The following is a 19,360-nucleotide window of genomic DNA, read 5'->3' on the forward strand; positions in this document are numbered from 1 at the left end:
ATGCTCTCCTGGGGTGCTCCCTTGTGATGTTCCCCTGGGGCGCTCCCTTGTGAGGCCCAGTACAGCAAACTCCCAGAGCAGACAGGAGTAAGGAGGAGTAGAGAGAACTAAGGCCTCCTTTCTGCCCTCACCCCAGACAACATCTAAAGCTGGCAAAGCAGGCCACAGGGCTGCAAGCTTACAGTCTCCCAGGAGGCAAGCAGCACAAAGGCAAGGCTAGCCTGGTCTTATATGCTGAGATCTGACACCCCTTCCTCCACCCTCCCACCCCCCACCCCCCAAAATAATCAAAGTGCTGGAGAGCAAGACAAAGCCCTGGCTCTACTCCTGAAGATCCTCACCAGCATGCCAAGCACTGGAGGAGCTGGAAGTCCGTAGGGAGCACAGTGCATTTGCCCAGACCTTCCTACATCATGAACCAGTGCTGCCTCCCCCTCAGAACCTCTGCTTTCCCCCCATTCCCCTGCCCCTCACTCAGGACCTCAGGGCCTTGACCTATCTCCTTTGAGGAAAAGAACCACCAGGCAGAGACAGGGAAGGGTTAGAAGGCAGGCACCAGAAAGTGAACTGACTGACCCCCCACCCCTTCACCCTGGCCAGCAGAGTATCAGGGGAGATGTGCAGGGGAGATGGGGGAGGGGAGTCCTGACCAGGCGGTGTGTCTGCAGACTACCAGGTAAGCATCCTCACGCTCTGACATTGTCCCCCCACAGGACCCAGCACAGCCCTCCTCTACAGTGTCCAGAGTGGGGACAACCCACCCCACTTCCCTTAGCTTCCTCCCTCGGTGCCCAAGGGAAACTCCTACTACTACTGCCTGGTGGCCTTTCCAGTTCTTCTTCTGTCCAAACACCTTGATCTTTCTGCTGCCCCTCTCCTCAGCCTTTCTCCTGTCCTTCCTTCTCCTCTGCTACCTGCACTTCCCTTCACACACTTCCCTGAGTCGGCTCTCAGCCCTGGGAAGGCAGGATGGTTGGGTGCTCCACAGGATGCTGCCTGACTGACCAGGTTGGGGACAGGGTTTTCCTGTGAGTGCTGGGATTCCGGCAGCATTTCCCCGGTGCCCAAGAGACAAAGACAGGCCAGATACAGATACACAAACACCCACAGTCCCTGAGACAAAGCACGCTGCAGACGGCCACCGAAACCCAGACCTCACGCTCAAAGCTTATGTGGGGCTCACACACCCACGTGTGACAGGCATGCGTGGACAGACAGGCACACAGACGCTGGAAACACAAAAGCTGACACAGACGCCCACATACACAAATACAGCCCCAGGCAGACAGTCATGGAGGAATGCATACTCATTTCACTATGGCTTGTCACACTCATAGACCTACTGAGGCTTGCAGTTGAATTCAGACACCCACACTGGACCCAGCCCTCCTACTAACACAGGAACACAAAGAGGCTTCCACCTGTGCCCCGGGGGAGCCAGTCCACACACTCCAGATCTGTCCCTGTTCCCACTGGGAAGGCAGAGGCCTGGGCAGACACACAGCCAGCAGGGCTGGGCCACAGCAGCCTCTGCGACAGCAGCAGGAACCCTCCTCTCTAGGCAGCAGTGGGGGCGAGAAGTGTGAATGAAATAGGTTTATTACTGGGAGTCTGTTGCCTCAATTGGAATCGATCCCACATGTCACCTTCTATTGCTGCTAATGGGACTTGAAGGGTCTCCAGTCCCCAGGACAACACTGGCTGCACCGGCTCCCCTCACTCGCCCACCTCCCTGGCCTTACAGCCTCTGCATCTCCCTCTCCTCTGTGCCTCCTTCCTTCCCTTGGCCACCTAGGGTCTCCATCTCTAGCCACCTAGGGTCTCCATTCTTCATCAAGAGCCCATCTCCCTTTCTGAATCCATTGAGGCCACATCCTTGTCTCATCCTTGACTTGGACACAGGGAAGGAGTCATTGGGCTGGGCCCCTGTTTCTCCAACAGCTGGCCAGATGTGCTTCTAAGTATGTCTGCTGGGATGACTAAGCTGGCCAGACAAGGCACCCAGGAATCCCAACGGGTCCTCAGAACTTCACTGCACCAGGCTGGGGAGAGGAGTCTTGCCTCCTTCCTATTGCTCCTATTGCCTGTACCCCCATTCCCAAGCCCTGGAGAAGCCTTGTCCAAGGTCTGAGCCATGCAGGGCTTATCTCCATGGAGGTTTTACCAACCCCCACATCAAAGCAAAAGTGAGGAAGTCCTGGAGCCCCATAGAGGTGAGAGGACTGTCCCTCCAGTGTGCCTGTATTAGACGAATCCCAAGCCCTGGGGCCCAGCATGATGGGAAGAAGCGCCCCTCCCATCCACCTCATCCCCCTGTGCCCAGCCCAGCCCAGACCCATCCAACCTCAAACCAGCAGGGCTGTCTCTTATCTCCAACAGAGGCAGGCTTCTACACCACCCCTGCATTTAGCACAGGCCTGTTACTGTATCACCGAGCCAGGGCAGCTGAGAGGAGTGAACAGACAGGAGAGCTGTCGGCATGGATATTCTTGGAAATGAATTTGACGTTTTGGTTGGTTGGTTGATTTATTGGTTTTTGTTTTGTTTTGTTTTGTTTTGTTTTGTTTTCAGATAGGTTCTCATGTAGCCTCAGCTAGCCTCAAGCTCAATATGCAGCCTAGGCTAGCCTCAAACTCAATATGTAGCCCTGGCTGACCTTGAACTCCTGATCCTCTTACTGTCATGTCTCAAGGCTGAGATATCATCAGGTGTGGGCCACCAGACCTGGCTCACTTTGTTTGGAGGTTTTTTGTTTTTCCCTGTGGTTCTAGGGATTGAACCCAAGACTTATCATATGCTAGGCAAGCCCTCTCTCACACAGCTCCTCCCCGACCTTATTTTTACTTTTTATTTGAGACAGGATCTAGATAAGTAGTACAGACTGGACTCAAAACTCACTGTACAGGCCAAGTTGGCCTTGAACTTGTGATCCTCCTGCCTCAGATTTCCACAGTGCTAGACTTACAGGCACAAATCACCACACTCAACATATTTTAAACCATCTTAAAAACCCCAACCGAGCTGGCGTGATGGTGCACACTTGAAATCTCACCTGGATGCTGAGGCAGGTACATTGCCTTGAATTCAAAGCCAGCAAGGGCCATACTCAGCTAGAATGAGGTCCTGTCTCTAGAACTAAAAAAAAAAAAAAGAAAGAAAGAAAAGAAAAGAAAAGAAAAGAATGAATTAACTGTGTATGGAGGCCATGTGAGGAGCTGGGTAGGTGAGTGAGTACAGGAGGGGTATGGGTGCCTCCTAGTGTCCTGCTCCGTGAGCAGGGCCCATTACCCCAGGGCTCCACCCATTTGCTTCTATCTTGTGGAGGAAACAGCTGGCCAGCTGAGAAGCTGACCATCAAGCCCAGTGCTGGGCTGCTAGCTCCATTTCCGGACTAGTCCACATATGGTGACATGGCTGGACCAGGAAGGCAGAGAATCTGGAGGTTGGCCAGCAAGGAGGGCTGCCCTGTCCCGTGTCCAGGAAGATGAGAGGAAGTATGCTGGGGTGGCGACAAGCAGCAGAGGAGAAGAGATGGAAATACATCAAAGCAGCCAGTCCCTCCAGCTCTCTCCCTGGCCTCGGCTTGTGTCCTGTAAGGGACTTTTCCCTGTAGCAGCAGAGGCCTGTGGAGGAGCCTCCTGCCTATGGGTGTTCAAGGTGGACAGAAGGCACTGTGCCCAGTCTTCACACTCTTAAGTGGAAGGGCATGGGTGGGTGATGGTGAGCAGGGGGCAGGCCAGCCTGCTGCAGTAAGGACCCAGCACCTAACCCTTGCCCATCCCTGTGCACTGTCACCCTTCCTGCATGGCTCTGGCCCAAGGAGCTCTGCCTCCATCAGGACCTTCCCTCCCTCCCTGAGGCCCAGCTCTTGTCTTCCATCAATCAGCCCCTCTCCCACCTGTCCATCACGTTAGCTTCGGTTGATTTAACCAGAAAACAAGCCCAGAATGTAATTCCATGCCCTCCATCCCATCTCCATCAGCTCACAGAGGCAGTATGCTGAGAGGTGGGGGGCATGGCCTCCCAGAGTCAGCGAAGACAGGAAAATCATACTGATCCCCAACAACATCCATCAGTCGTTTCCCTGCTTGGGGGTGGAAAGCTGGACACAGCCCCTGACAGGCTCCAGGGTGGCTTGGTCCCCAGGTATCAACCTGAGATCCTGTTCCTTAGCCCTCTCAGCTAGGTTCTCGTCTCCTCCCCAGGATGTCCTGGGAATTCTAGCCTTTATCTTGTTGCTCATTGAGCTGTCTGATGCCCCTGTAGTCACTGTCTCCTAGCTGGCTTAATCCTTAGTTGGAAGTTCTTCCTGTTGTCTAACTTCAGGTCAAATTAATAAAGTCTAAAAAAAATTTTTTTTAATCTCTAGAACCATAAGAGAATAAACATATTAAGTGCCTTTAAATCTTTAGAAAAATGACCTTGAATAACTATCATGTGGGAGATGGGACTCAGTGGTGGAAGAATTTGCCTAGTCACATCTTCAGGACTAAGGAGTAAGTAAATATATATATATACTTAAAAATATATATTATCTATATCATTTTATTCGAGTCAAAGAAGGAAAGTTACAGATTGTGACAATCTGGCACTACTAGTGAGTGAGCGAGAGAGCAGCTCGGGCAAAGGCAGGAGTTGCTTTTACGTCTGGGAGGTATGAGGTCAGTTTTTAGATCTGAACTCCGATCTGCACAGAAAGCTCAGTGTCACACAGGAGACAGGCTGAAAGAATGGGTGGCTAGACAACTCGCAGAACATCCCAGTGGGTCAGTAGCCTTTAGAAGAATTGAAAAGGAGGAAGTCTCCCTAGCAGGTGCCTTAGGAGTCAGCCACCCCACAGGAAGAGGCCCTACTCTGCTGCAAGGTGTACATGTGTGTGGGGTGCCTGGATAAGGCATCGGGCCATGTCACTGGCCCTCAAAGAGTTAATGGTACAGTCTGCAAACCACACCGACTCCCCTGGGAGCTTGGAGATCCCGCTCTCATTTTAAGTAACCCTAACACATGATGAGCAAGGGCAAGGAGCGAGCCAGAAGGAACCGGACTGCGCGCAGAATTGACGGTCCAAGGCGGTAAGCCACCCTGGCAGGTCTGAGATGGGGGCTCCTCTGTGCACCCGGATATGGAGCCAGTTACGGGACAGTTGGGGAGGGGGTCGGAAGGAGCTGAAGCCCACAGGTGTGGCGAGGCTTTTCTCTCTCCAAAGGAATGGCACAGAGCTGGAGTTGTGCACTCCAGGCAGAGAGCACTCAGGCATCTATGGGAGGATGTCACAGAGACACTGGTCCAGTGTAGCAGGGGCTGCTTCTCTAAAGGGGGCAGGGAGGGGGACAGTGTCTACTCTCTTGAACAAACCAGACTCTGGGGTGAATGGTGAGAAAATAACCAAGATCTCAGCCAACTTCTCATCCCGCTAGCCTTGAGGGTCCATAGGAGCCATGCCCCCCACCCCTGGCCGAGGCTCATTGCTGCCCAGGGTGAAGGGTCCGGGGACAGTCGGGGAAAAAGGACAATTGTTGAGGCTGACAGAGGAACAGCTGGAGACAGATGAGTTGGGGAGCATCACAGAGTGGGTAGAGACAGGACAGAGAAGCTGTGCTTTCTCCTGAGCCTGGCTGGCTGAACTAAAGAGATGTATCCCTCTGATGGGGCGAGAGGATCCTGCTCCATCCACCTGCCCCTCTTCCTTCCTCGAACTCTTTCCCAAAGAACTAGGACCAAGAATCCTGGAGTATGGGAACCCTTATGGCAGGGAGCACAGATGCAGGCTAGAGAGGCAGGCACAATGCCAAGAGAAGTCCCAAGCTCTACCCAAGCCCTGGGTGGGGGTGGGAGTGCAGGGGTGGGGGAGGTGGGAGGTGCGGGGGTGCTTGATCTCTCTGGCTTTGCCCAAAGTCAGTGGGACCTCCTGGGCATAGAGACTCAAGCGTAGACTCAGCTGAAACAGCTTCAGACTTGATGGAAAGTGGAGGGCTCAGGTCTAGCCTGGAGGTCTGGGCTGGATGTAGACATGGGGTTGGTTTTTAAGGACTGAGGCCTCAGATGCCCGGATGCCCGGATGCCCGGATGCCAGCTGCCTCTGCTGCTGCCCTGGTTTTCCAGCTGATCTAACGCCCTGCCCTGGGGCAGTAGGGAGCTCACCCAGCTCAGCCATTTGCTAGAACTTTCATCTTCTGCTGGCCTTGTCCTGGTGCCCTCTTAGTGCCTGCTGCCCGGGATTTCTTGTTTCTGGTGGGGAGACTAAGGGCCAGGGCGGGATGTTCAAGAGACTCCTATAAAGAACACTGGATAAGAATATGATGAACGAGGCCAGCACTGTGGGAAGAGAGCGAGCGCTGGAGGCAGTATGGAAAGGGAGCAGCCCAGGGTAGGGAGAGACAGAAAAGGGCAAGAGGCAAAAGTAGCAAGGCCAGCCAGCCTGCGCAGAGCAGGGCTGGGTGATCGGTGGTGAGACCAGAGAGACCAGCCACCGGGACAGGGAGCAAGGGTGACCAGAGAACTGAGGAGGAAGCACGGGAAACAAGAGGAGGCCACAGGTGAGAAGGAAAGCTGGAGGGAAGAGAGCAGGGTGGGGAGGAGGTGGAGGACAGGTGGGGCAGGAGAGATAGGCTGAGGGCAGCCGAGAAGGTCAGAGGAGGAACAGGGCTGCAGGCTGAAGCCTGTGACAACCCCCTCCATGGACCATTCCTCTAAGCATCTGTGAGGGCAGGATTTTCCCTAACCTTCAACATCCCATTTCTACCAGCCCTATGGGAGTTGACATAGTGTCTGGGTTTGGAGTTCTAAACCTTGGGCCGTAGGGGTGGGGCTAGGTAGAGATCTAAGACCCATGAGGGAGGGCCTGAAGAAGTCTCTCCCTAAAGTTGCCATCCCCAAGAGAGGAAGGGATACCAGGTAAGGGAAAGGACTTGAGCAGAGGCAAAAAGGAAACTGGCTGCTCCCTGCCCACCATGATCCCCAGCTGCACCACCCGAGTCCCAGTCCCTTTTGCAGCCTTAGCTTCTATCAGCAGCAGCCTCAGAGCCAGCATCCCACCTGCCAAGAGCCAGGGAGAGATGGGAGGTTTCCAATCAGACTGGGGAGGGAGGGAGGAGCAACCCATCCAACCTCTGGAGCCTCTGAGGTCTCTCACGATGTCATGAGTCGCTGTCACTGTGATCTCCTCTCCGTTCCTGTCCTTCTGGCCCTGGGTCCCACTCTGGTCTCACTGTCCAGGATCCAACTCTCTGCCTGGCTCTTCCAGGCTTATGTCTCTCTGATGTTCGCTTCTCTGCACATCAGCAGTCCTACCTGCTGCTGATTCAATGAAGCACTGAAAAGCTCAGGTTTTGTCCAGTCAACCTGGTTACTTGGTCCCTGGCTTCAAAGGTCCCAATGACAGCATGACTTTCTTTTCATAACTTTTTTTGATTTGTTTTATTTGAGGCAGGGCCTGTACATGGCACCTTTGCTGGCCCCTAATTCTTTCTAGCTCAGGCTGGCCTTGAACTAGGGGCATGCCTCTTGTCTCTGCTGATTCTACAAGTGTGAGCTGCCCCATCCAGGACTACAAAAATGACTTTCACTGTAAGTTTCTGCATACATGCTGCATTGGGCTCACATGCTTGTGTGTATGTGTCTGTGTCTCTATGTGTGTGTCTGTATGTCTGTGTCTCTAAAAGTATGTGTCTGTGTGTCTATGTCTATGTGTATCTGTGTGTATGTCTGTGTGTCTATGTGTGTCTGTGTATCTATGCATATGTGTCTGTGTGTTTATGTGTATGTGCCTGTGTCAAGTGTGTCTGTGTATATATGTATGCATATGCGTCTGTGTGTATGTATCCATATGTGTCTGTGTGAGTATGTGTGTATGCCTATACATATATGCTCCTGAATATCTATATGTGTATATCTATATGTGTTTCTGCATGTGTGTCTGTGTGTGTCTTTGTGTATATGTGTCTTTGTGTATATATATGTATCTGTGTGGATCTATATGAATGTATCTGTGTGTGTCTATGTGAATGTGTCTGTGTGTCTATGTGAATGTGTCTGTGTGTGTCTATGTGTCTGTGTCTGTGTCTGTGTGTGTGTGTGTAGGTCTTTGTGTGTCTCTATGTATGTGTGTCTGTGTGCTTCTATATTTCTCATGTTTGACCATTGGGTTGGCTGGCCTCTGGCTTTCTGGGTCTACTGTTGAAATTTTTTTCTGGCAAAGAGTCCACATCCCAGGCTTGGTTGGACAGTTTCCTTCGGGGCCAGGGCCTCCTGTCAGCCTTGCCTCTCTCCTTAGAGTTTCAACTCTTCTGCCCCAGTTGACCAATTACGGTTCAGTGCCTGGAGTCAGACAGGCCTGTTCCCATCCAGATCCACCACTTGGCAGGATCTTGAGCAAGTCTCTTAATCTTTTGAGCCTCTGTTTCCTCAGCTTACAAAATGTAGCCAGTACCAACCTCAAAAGGTTATTGTGAGGAATTAGTGAAGAAACACAACAAGAGCAGCACCTCATCCTGAACTGGTGGCAGTCCTAAGTTCACTTCAGCCACGAGAGCAGAGGGTGAAGCAGCTTGGGAGGTTGTCTTTGGCGGCACGCCCAGCTGAGGCTTTGTTCCCTATTATTTTCATCGTTATCTATATTGCTTCTATTAAATAATGACCTAGAACCTACTTGGGTTGTAATGATCACTGATACTGGCCAAGGGGATTAACATTATTAGTAATCAGATGGATGGCGATGGTAGTAACGATCGCTTCCTGCCATAGCCCTTCCAGAAATACAAAATGCTTTGGAGAGCAACAATGATCATGACAGACTGGGCTAGAGATCCTTTCTGATTTATGGTTCCCAGTATTCATCCTGCCATACTGCAAGGCTGCTTTCAGCCAGTAAATAGAATGTAGCCAATCTTTGTGTGTGCATCCTACAGCCAAGAGAGACAGAGCCGGGGACCCAGACACCAGGTGACAGGAATGCACAGAGTGGGATGCTCCCAGCCAGGGAAGTTCTACACCAATGTGTAAATTAAGGTGACACAAGATCAGCTAGATGGCTCAGCAGATAAAGTGCTTGCAGAACAAGCCTGGTGACCTGAGTTACATCCCTGAAACCACTTAAAAGGGAAAGGAGAGAAGAGATTCTACAGAGCTGTACTCTGACTGCCACATTGCATGTTATGGCATGCATACAAACACCCATGCACACAAACATGCGCTAAAATATTTTTAAAGATTTTTTTTTTAAAGTGACACACAAGAGATTAGGGTTAAGTGACAAATGTCGTTGACAGTGGAGCTGAAAGTTGCTCTTCTCCGAGCTCCTTCGCTGTCAGCTTGGGGCCTCAGGGAGGAAAGGAATTTGCAGGACACCCTTGGCAATCTTCCCTAGCACTAAGGCTTCCCACACCAGAACTGGCAAGCTTCTGGAGGACTCAGGAGCAACTTGCAAACATGGCATGTATCGGGAGGAAGCTACTGCATAAAGAATGGGAGGGTCACCCCTCGCCTCATACCACTCTGGTTGCATGTTTGGGTTTGGGTGTCATTTGCTTATGTTGTGTTTTGGGTTGTCTTTTGTTTTGTTTATTGAGGCAGGTCTCATATAGCCCAGGCTGGCCTCAAATTTGCTATGTAGCTGAGGTTGGCCTTGCGCTCTTGTTCCTTCTGCCTCTGCCTACCAAGTGCTGGGATCAGTCATGCCCTAGAGCTGTTTTGTCTTTTCTCAGGTAGGAGAGGAGGTGTCAGCAACCTGCCTAACTTTGTGGCTGGACTCACTCACTCTCTCTCTCTCTCTCTCTCTCTCTCTCTCTGTCTGTCTCTATATCTCTCTGTCTCTCTGTCTCTGTCTCTGTGTGTGTGTGTGTGTGTCTCCTCATGACCCTACATGTGCCTAGTTCCAGGGCACATATGTGTCATTAACTCTACATGTCCAAGACTCTGGATTCTCTTACTTTCCTCCTCCTCCTCCTCTTCCTCCTCTTCCTCTTCCTTCTCCCTTTTTTTAAAAAATCAAGGTCTCACTGTATAACTCAGGTTCTAGAACTCTGGGTAGCCCAAGCTGGCCTCAACCTGTGAAGATCCCCCTGCCTCTGTCTCCTGCGTGCAGAACACTCTAAGCTTGTACACCATACCCAACTAGAATCTTAGGAGCCTTCATCTGTGGTCTCACTTTCCAGTCTTTAACTTGGAGAATGACCTTAGGGAAGCTCCATGCCTCTGCTGAGGCTCAGAGTGACCTCTAAGACCTACTATGCTCCAGAGGTACCTGACACTCAAACCACCATCCAGGGATGCATGGCCACAACACCTCATGGCATGTCAGACATGTACTGTCACAGATCCTGCCAGCCTGTGCGATCAATATCCACATTGTGAAGGGACTTTAGATGATTCTCATGCTCACTAAAGTCAAGAGGCACTGCCATAGATGGCATGTTTGAAAGTCCTAGAAACTCAGAAAGGAAGATCTTAAAGGGTGACTGCAGCTATACTAAAGGGCCTTTGCTAAGTCTCTGTCTCCTTCCCTTCTCTCTTCCCTCCTTCCCTTCCTCCCTAACCTCTTAAGTCTCCTTTGGAGTGTCAGGAGGTTGCTATACACCAATGTCTGTGTGTCCCTGAGACCAACTATGGTCTAGTTGAGAATAATGCTTCCTTCATGCCGAACTCACCAGCATGGAGTCCTGGAGCCAAGAGTAACCCTGCCTGGGCCTCCCCAAGAGCAGGTTCCACATCCTTCTCTGTTGCCCTGCCCCCTCTCCTTCCCCAGTCCTCTTCACACTATTTACATCAACTAGTGGCAGTAGAAGCCAGCATTGTGCACTCTTCAAGCCAACATCCTCTCTCTAATGCAGCTTTGCTTCAATGCCTCCTCCCCTCCCTTAACCCCACCACAGGCAAGTCTGTCTTACTAGGATAGCTCTAAAACCTTCCTCTGCTCCCCATCCTTCCCCCCAAGAACCACAAGATCCTTTCTCCTTACCCATGGCACATCAAGCACCTACAAATACAAGGCATGAAGACAGCCAGGGTTCCTGTGTTCTGAGGGAAAGCCCAGCTGTCACAAAGTGACACCATTGGTGCTGGCTTCAACAGCAGATACCCTGAAAGGGGGAACTCTGTGGAGATTAGCACCCCAGTGCACCAAAAATCTCACATGAATTCATGAAGGTCCCATGCTCTTTGTCTTTGGCCCCACTGGGCTCATCTTCAGCCAACCCGGCCTCTTTGGGATAGCTCCTGAATTTTGATGGCCCCAGGGGCTATCAGTGATCTAGACTCCCTTTTCCAGGAGGTGCTACCCACCAAGAAGATCTATGAGGTTAGCCACTCTCAGGACCTGGCTGGCCTCATTCATGCTGGCTGCCATCTTGGGAAAATCTGAGACACTCTCAGGGCAGGGGGCAGCTGCTCCCTCCCACCTAAAGGAGACTGGGTCAAAAAGGTATCCCCAGCCACAGGAGCTTTGGAACAGCAGCATGGCCATTCTGAGAACACACTGCTTTTACTGCTCTAGAAAGGGATGTGGCCCAGCTGGGTACAACTCTGACCCTAACCAGTCATGCCTCTGCCTCCCTGACACAAGGGGACAAGAGTGGAAAAGCATGCCTTGCATTTCTGATCTCGGCCAGGCGGCCTTTCTTGGCTCCATCTTCTCATGCATCCAAATATCTATCCAACCACGCATGTTGGTCACTCTCCCTCTCTGGCTGTGGGAGGGAGACCCTGAAGGTGGGGGCCACCCCTCAATAACCCCCAAAGGAGGTAACAACTTTTAGAGGAAGGATATGAAATAAAGACTAGATCTTTCGTAGTCTGGTGGTGATGGAAGTGAGGGAGGTAACATTTTAAAACTGCAGCAGCCAAAGACTGAGACCATCAAGAAGCCATTAGTGTTCATTCATTCTCTCAGCAATCAATGACTGATGGCTTCACACCAGGCATTTGGGCATCGGGGATAACAAGACAAAAATCCCCGCCCTTCTCCAACGTGGAATTATTGCAAAGTTAGAGAATGGGCCACCAAGCTGGCTGGCAATCTCAACACTCAGGGGGTGGAGGCCGCAGGATCAAGGTCAACCTCAGCTTTAGCTGAGTGAGTGAGTGAGTGAGATTCAGCATTGAGCTACATGAAAAACCTGTCTCAAAACAACCAAAGAACGTTATCGGTATGTATTTATGTCACTGCTTCTATACTCAAAGTTTAGTGGGAAAATCCTTCCCTCTTCTCTTGTCAAAAACAAAATCCTGCTGAGCCCTATGGACAGTTCATCTCTCTCTCTCTAACTCCATCATAGATTAAGATGGAGGGCCACTTGCCTTTCTACTTTGGACTTAGACCCAAGCTATCATCCGGGGGCAGCCTTTGAACAGTAAGGAGGCACAGAGACTGGGCTCTATACAGGAAAATTCTTGCCTTAGCTTCTCTTTTTTGTCCTAGACCCACCCTTCCTTCCTCCCTTACCTGCATTCTTTCCCTCTGTCCCTTACTTTCAGCAGGCCGTCAGTCTAAACTCAACCCTCTCTCGCCTACCACTCACCATGCACTGCAACTGCTTCTCAGAAGGCATCCTTGCTGCTGCCCCTGTCAACTACTGGATCTCAGGTAAGCTCCTCTGCCTCCTCCCCATGCTCTCAAAGCTGACTTTGGCAGGGCCTGGGGACAGCAGGTGAACCTCACACTTCCCTGCCCCAGGTCTGGCCTTCCCAGATTGGGCCTACAAAGCCGAGTCTTCGCCAGGCTCCCGGCAGATCCAGCTGTGGCACTTCATCCTGGAATTGCTGCAGAAGGAAGAGTTCCGCCATGTCATCGCCTGGCAGCAGGGAGAGTATGGGGAGTTTGTCATCAAGGATCCAGATGAAGTGGCTCGCCTCTGGGGCCGCAGGAAGTGCAAACCACAGATGAACTATGACAAGCTGAGCCGGGCCCTCAGGTGAGAGGAGGGTGGCCAGCAGCAGGAGAGGCAGAGCTCAAAGGAAAGGGCTGTGGTTCTTGGCACTCTGGGCTGCTTGCCACTATTGCAGGGCTTGGGAAACACTCTCACTGTGGGAAGATGGCTGGTGTCCTCCGGCAACTGCTAGACGGATGGAGGAGACTCCCAGTGTCACCCTCCCTCACAGAGGCAACTCTCAATTCTCTAGGTATTACTACAACAAGAGGATCCTGCACAAGACCAAAGGCAAGAGGTTTACCTACAAGTTCAACTTCAGCAAGCTCATTGTAGCCAACTGTCCTCCGTGGAAAGTGTGGGCACCCTCCACCCCTCACCTGCTTTTGAGGCCCCCTGCCCTGTGTCAGCCCGTGGTGCCCGTGGTGCCCGTGGCTGAGCAGAGTGAGGTAGGCATGAGGTCCTGTCCTCAGAGCTCTGATAGGACTCAGACTCTGATAGCACTCTCTACTTTAGAGCCCTCCTGGTCTCCAAAGTCCTTCCATATCCTAGTGCCTGAGTGCTCCAGGATCTAGTCTCTGTAATCCACAACCACTTGTGAAGGACAGTTTCTGCACTAGGCACTATCTTTTTGTGGTGTGTCAGAGGGAAGGCTATAAAGGGTGCAGGGGAGGGTCCAGGGAGATGGCGAGACAGCGGGCAATCCACAGCAGCCACTGGTTGCTTAAGAATCAGTATGGGACTAGCTTGTCACATTAGCAACTGGGCGATAGCCCTGTTGTGTCTTAGAAGACTACACACTGGAGAGAGCCTGTCCGCTCAGCTTTCCTTCTCCTCCTTCCTTAGCCCCTGCATAGCATGCTGTACACACGGGCCACAGAAACTCAGCCAGCTGGAGAAAGGACCCCATGGAGGCCACCAGAGGCCTCCGGGGACAAGGAGAGCAGCAGCTTCAACTGTGAGTGTTGAGCACCGAGTTGGTGGGGACCTTAAACAGAGGAGGGGAGCCCCCGCCCCAGGGCCTGGCTGGCTGAGCATAGGCCCAAGTCGGCCTGAGATAAGAGATTGTCATTCAGTCAGTGTTTAGTGACTGAGTCTAGCTGTTTACTAAGGCTTGGGACTCAAACAGGCAAGATAAGCTCAGAGAAGAAGCAGAGGCTGGTGGGAAGCAGCGATGGGAGGACTGCCAGTTACTACAGGTGCTGGAAGGACACAGAGGAGCACTCAGGAGGCACAGAGGAGCACTCTGGGATCCCTAGGAAAGGAGGAGGAGAGCAAGGGGGAAGTGAGAGCTGTGAGAATGTATGGTGAACCTGGAAGGCATATTGTCAGTGTGTCTAGGAAGGCGAAGGGGGTGTGGGAGACAGTCTACCAGGCCAACAGCTAACCGGGTCCAAAAGGCCTCAGAAACCATTTGAAGAGCAGAGAGTCCAGAGAGGAGAGCTGTTTAGGTTTTCATTTTGTTTTTGTGGTGCAGGAAATGGAACCCAGGGCCTTTCTATGCTCACTGAGCCCTCGACCCACTGAGCCGCATCCCCTATTTCATTTTATAAACACAAAAGCTCCCAAACTGACAACGATTTGACTGAAGGTTTCTAGGTCTTCTGATACAACACAGAAGCAGTATGCATTCCGTGACAGAAATCATATCTAGAAGTTTGAAGTTTGACCTTTCCACTGGCTATGAATAGGAGGTGCAGGGAGCCGCCTCTCCAGTCACCCACAACAGCATGACAGTAAACAGCCAGCACTCCGCAGCACCCTGCACCGCCGCACTGACTCATTCTGTAGGTTATGTACACCCAACACACTCTCGATGGAGGTTATTTTTAACCCACAATGGGTTTATCAGCATGTAGCCCTATCATAAGCCAGTGAGCATCTGTACGCAGGCTGTGTGTGGCAGGGATTAGGGGAGAAGCCATTCTATTGTTGGCATGTTTTTTCTAGGCTGTCCCCATGCTTTCGGCACAGAGTCACCCACATGTAGGACAACCCTGTTTCCTAAAAGCCGGGGCTTACTGTCAGCTCAGCACTGGATTGTACCAGCCAACAATACTGGTCAGGTGCAGTGACGGGTGGCTAGGCATGTTTTTATTATTTTAAATTATGTGGAGGGGTGTGTGTCTACATACAGGTATATGCACTGGAGTGCAGGTGCCCTCAAGAGACCAGAGACATTGAACACCCTAGAGGTAAAATTATAGACGGTTGTGAGCCCTCTGACAGGGATGCTGGGAACAGAACGGAGTTCTTTTGAAAGAACAGAAAGGCTCCTAACCACTGAGCCATCTCTACTAGCTTCCATTGGGAAGGTTGTTGTTGTTGTTGTTTGCTTTTAGACAACATAAGAAGACGACTCTAGGGCCATGGGGTAAAGGAGGGACCTCCGCTGAAGAGAGGTGGGCAGACGAAGCTCATGTTCTTCTTTCTTCTTTGGTCAGATGTTTAATTACCTCCTGTTTAATGTGCCTTCTTGTGTTTACTGTGCCTTGACCCCAAAGGAAACACCATAATTTTTAAAAGTGTTACTTATTTAATGTATGTGTATACTGTAGCTGTCTTCAGACACACCCGAAGAGGGCATCAAATCCCATTACTGATGGTTGTGAGCCACCATGTGGTTGCTGGGAATTGAACTCAGGACCTCTGGAAGAGCAATCAGTGTTCTTAGCCACTGAGTCATCTCTCCAACCTCAAAACACCATAATTTTAAGAAAGAAAGTTTTATTGTTTTTTTTTTTTAAATACAACTTTGTTAGTGTTGACTGCAGGTATGTCTATGTGAGGGTGTCAGATCCCCCTGGAACTGGAGTTGCATGCAGATAGTTGTGACCTGCCATGTGGGTGCTGGGAATTGAACCTAGGTCCTCTAGAAGAGCAGCCAGTGCTGCTGAAGCTGAGATGTGAGCAATGCCTGCCTTTTTGAGGCTTTTAGGCAAGAGGCTAAGGGCACTACCAACAAATACCTGGCATTACTGCTGCTGGGTACAAAGGGGACCCTGAGGGTGCTGGGGACAGCAGGGAAGACTTCCTTAGGGAAGTGGCTTTGAACCAACTTCCAAAGTGCAGCTGAGAACACAGGTTCTCAGGAAGAACACAGACCAGGAGTTCAAAAGCCTGGAACAGAAAAAGGGGCTGGGAGTAAGCTAGCTATCTGTGGTACTTCATGATGGGGTAAGAGGAGAGGGGTGTTCATTGGTCGGGCTTTCTGACCTGGGTGGAAAGATCCAACCCAGGTGTCTTCGGCAGAGGTCTGTGCCCCTCTGCTTCCGGCAGTTTTAAAGATTAGGACCGCCCACATTTACCCGCCCACATTTACCCACCCCCAGGGCAGGGCATGGTGCAGGCCGTGGATGCAGGGTGGTTGTGCCATCAGTTTGGCATCCTAGCGCTACCTAGCACATGAAGGGCTTCTCTGTTCCTCTATACCACTGTTCCCCCAGCACCAGAGTTCTGAGGACAGCAAGCTTAGCCCTTTGAAGCGGGCTGCTTTCTTTTCCTTCACACACACACACAGATACACACACACACAGACACACAGACACACCACATACACACACAGACGCACACACACACAGACACACACACACACAGACGCACACACACAGATACACACAGACACACACACAGACACACACACAGACGCACACACAGACACACACAGACACACACACAGACGTACACACACACACACAGACAGACAGATGCACACAGGCACACACACACACACAGAGACGTACACACACAGACACAGACACACACACAGACGCACACACAGACACACACACACAGACGCACACACAGACGCAGACACACACACACAGATGCAGACACACACTCAGACACACACACACACACACACACACACACACACACACACTCCCTGTACTTGGGCCCTGAAGGGCGTGAGGGTTTTAGGTCAGCAGAGGGCTGGTAGTAGTCACTTGCTATGCTTCTGGACCGAAATCCCACTTCATGCCTTCCCTCCACCTTCACTCAGACCATGTGGTACCAGGAGAGGGAGCTGCTGTTAGACACTCAAATCAGCTTCAGGAAATGGGGCAACTCCAAGTATCTCCTCCACATGCCCACTCAGCTACAGTGTGGACACAATCCTGACCCCAGGAACTGGGGTCACAGCCTTTCTGTGGGACAAGAGCCCTTACCTCATCCAAAGGACTAAGGAAAACGATACTGGGCCACAGTGAGAGAACACCAAGGCAGAAGGAGTCCGTGTGTTTTCTTCTCAGGGAGGACATGCTGACTGCTTTAATCCCTCATGAATCTGGCTTGAGAAATATTCCTAGCTAACAAACTGGCTATATTAGGTAACACCTGATCTGTTTTCCCAGGTTTTATTCACTATATCACACCCATGTGACCCCATTAGTCTCTTAACAAACTGATGTGGCCTTGCTGAAAGCGGAGTATTTCAGGCAGGACTGACACAGAAAAACATGGCACGGAGCTCGGTCTAGCCATTTCCAGGAACCCCAGTCTGGGCAACTCCTGGGGGGGGGGGGCGGACTGTCAGGTGGGAGAGGAAGAAGGTGAGTCTGGATGGAATGGAAGGAGGAGCGGGAGCTATGGGACCAGCATCAGACAGAAGAGGCAGGCTGTGATCCTCACACGGACGGCCCTCAACTCCATGGGCCCCTTAGTACACATACTCTTAGCAGATGCCACTTGATCTTAATCAGGAAAGAGAGGACTTTATGGATGAGGAGAGAGAGGCCTTCATATTTAGATGACAAGCACCTGGTCCCACAACCAATTCTTTACCCAGTTAAAAATTTGGAAACTTTGAGCAGAGTTAGGGAGAGTAAAGGATAGATTCCCCGGATTAGAACACAGAATATTCATTCAGTCTCTCAACATATGTTTACTCTATGAAGTCTGGACTATATTCCGGGGAGACTACATCTCTAACTGCATGCTTTCTAACAGAGCTATGTGTCCCAGGAATGGTGGGAGAGGACAGCGGGAGCAGGCACTCCACAAGGCTGGTAGAGTCCCAGCAAATTCCATCCAGAAGTACGAACCAAACAAACGAGCAAAAAGAGAGAGAGAGAGAGAGAGAGAGAGAGAGAGAGAGAGAGAGAGAGAGAGAGAGAGACCCTCCCTTCATCTCCCACCCCAGCCCCATTGGGAGCATACTTACCTAATAAGCAGGCAACCCCAGATTTGTAAAGCCAGCCCTCCGGAGGTGGGGTCAGAACAGTCAGGAATTAAAGGTCATCTTCAGCTGCAAAACAAACCCAAGCCAGCCTAGCTCCTCAAGAGTCTGTCAGAAGAAAAGGGAATGGAAGGGGTGGGGGAAGGAGAGGGTGAGGGGAAAGGAAGAGAAAGGAGGGAAGGGAAGAAGAGAGAGCAATGGGACAGGAGGTGTCTTAGGGTGTTACTGCTGGGAACAGACACCATGACCAAGGCAACTCTTATAGGGACCACATTTAATTGGGGCTGGCTTACAGGTTCAGAGGTTCAGTCCCTTATCACCAAGGCAGGAACATGGCAGCATCCAGGCAGGCATGGTGCAGGAGGAGCTGAGAGTTCTACATCTTCATCTGGAGGCAGCTAGGAGAAGACTGATTTCCAGGCAGCTAGGATGAGGATAGCACCCCCCCCCCCCGGGTGACACACCTACTCCAACAAGGCCTTATTTCCAAATAGTGCCACTCCCTGGGCCAAGCCAAGAGGAGAAGGAAAGGAGCCAGCAGAGCGCCTGGGGAAGAAGTGCCTTGTGACCATTTCTCTCTCTGTCTCTAGGTTTTGGCTCCGTCCTGGGCCCAGGCTGGCAGAGGCCTTGCTGCTGTTTCTGGAACCTCCCAGGTGATCTGTCCAACTTTGCTTCCTTTGCTTCTGTGCCCTGCCTCTGCTGTAACTGGACCCACCTCTCAGTACCCACCTTGTCTTCTCTTCCCTCAGAGCAGCCACTTCCGGGGTCCTCAAAGCCTGGTCCTTGGCTCCCAGGCCCCATGTGTATGCCAGGTGCCTGGCATTTTCCAGGGCTCCACCTTCTGGCCAGACTGAGACAGGGCACTAGCGAGGGGCTTCGATGCCAATTTCTCAGGCCCGAGGAATCGGTGATAAATCCTGACCCAGGGCTAAGCAGGCACCTGGATTCCAATGAGGGACTCTCCTCAGAGCATCGGGGACTCGAACTTAAGAAAGGAATCCCCATGTCCCCCAATCCAGAGAACATGAGAGCCAAGTGGCCTTCGGATCCCCCTTAATTGGAGAGAAAGAAGTGAAGGGGTGGCTCTTCCCCTTTCCTCCTGTCCCCCCACTGGAGGACTCGAAGGGTGAAGCTAAACCAAGGTGGGGCAAATGTGGGCATGGGGAAACTGAGGTGGTGCCCCTCCCCTATGCCAAATTGCTATCAAACTAAGGAGACATTATTAATTAATCACCCACAGGAGGGAATGAAGGGCTTAAGTCTTAGAGAATCTTTCTTCCTCTGCGTTCATTTCCCCATCCTGGCTAAGGGTTGCAGGACC

The 19,360-nt window shown here is 51.5% G+C and overlaps 1 protein-coding gene and 1 non-coding gene across 2 annotated transcripts; one reads left to right on the plus strand and one right to left on the minus strand.

Annotated features, from left to right (window-relative positions):
* The first annotated feature begins 12,513 nt into the window (after positions 1-12,513).
* Positions 12,514-19,096, plus strand: Etv3l (ETS variant transcription factor 3 like). Its single transcript, XM_031376043.1, has 5 exons — positions 12,514-12,577; positions 12,668-12,905; positions 13,114-13,309; positions 13,707-13,818; positions 18,630-19,096. Exons 1-5 carry the CDS (start codon positions 12,514-12,516, stop codon positions 19,094-19,096), a joined length of 1,077 nt encoding a protein of 358 aa, XP_031231903.1.
* LOC116094540 lies at positions 14,810-14,939 on the minus strand. Its single transcript, XR_004120181.1, has one exon. It is a non-coding gene; the product is annotated as a small nucleolar RNA SNORA65 (small nucleolar RNA).
* Positions 19,097-19,360: the final 264 nt, after the last annotated feature.

The sequence above is a fragment of the Mastomys coucha genome, unplaced genomic scaffold (assembly GCF_008632895.1).
Source record: "Mastomys coucha isolate ucsf_1 unplaced genomic scaffold, UCSF_Mcou_1 pScaffold16, whole genome shotgun sequence".
Lineage (NCBI taxonomy): Eukaryota > Metazoa > Chordata > Mammalia > Rodentia > Muridae > Mastomys > Mastomys coucha.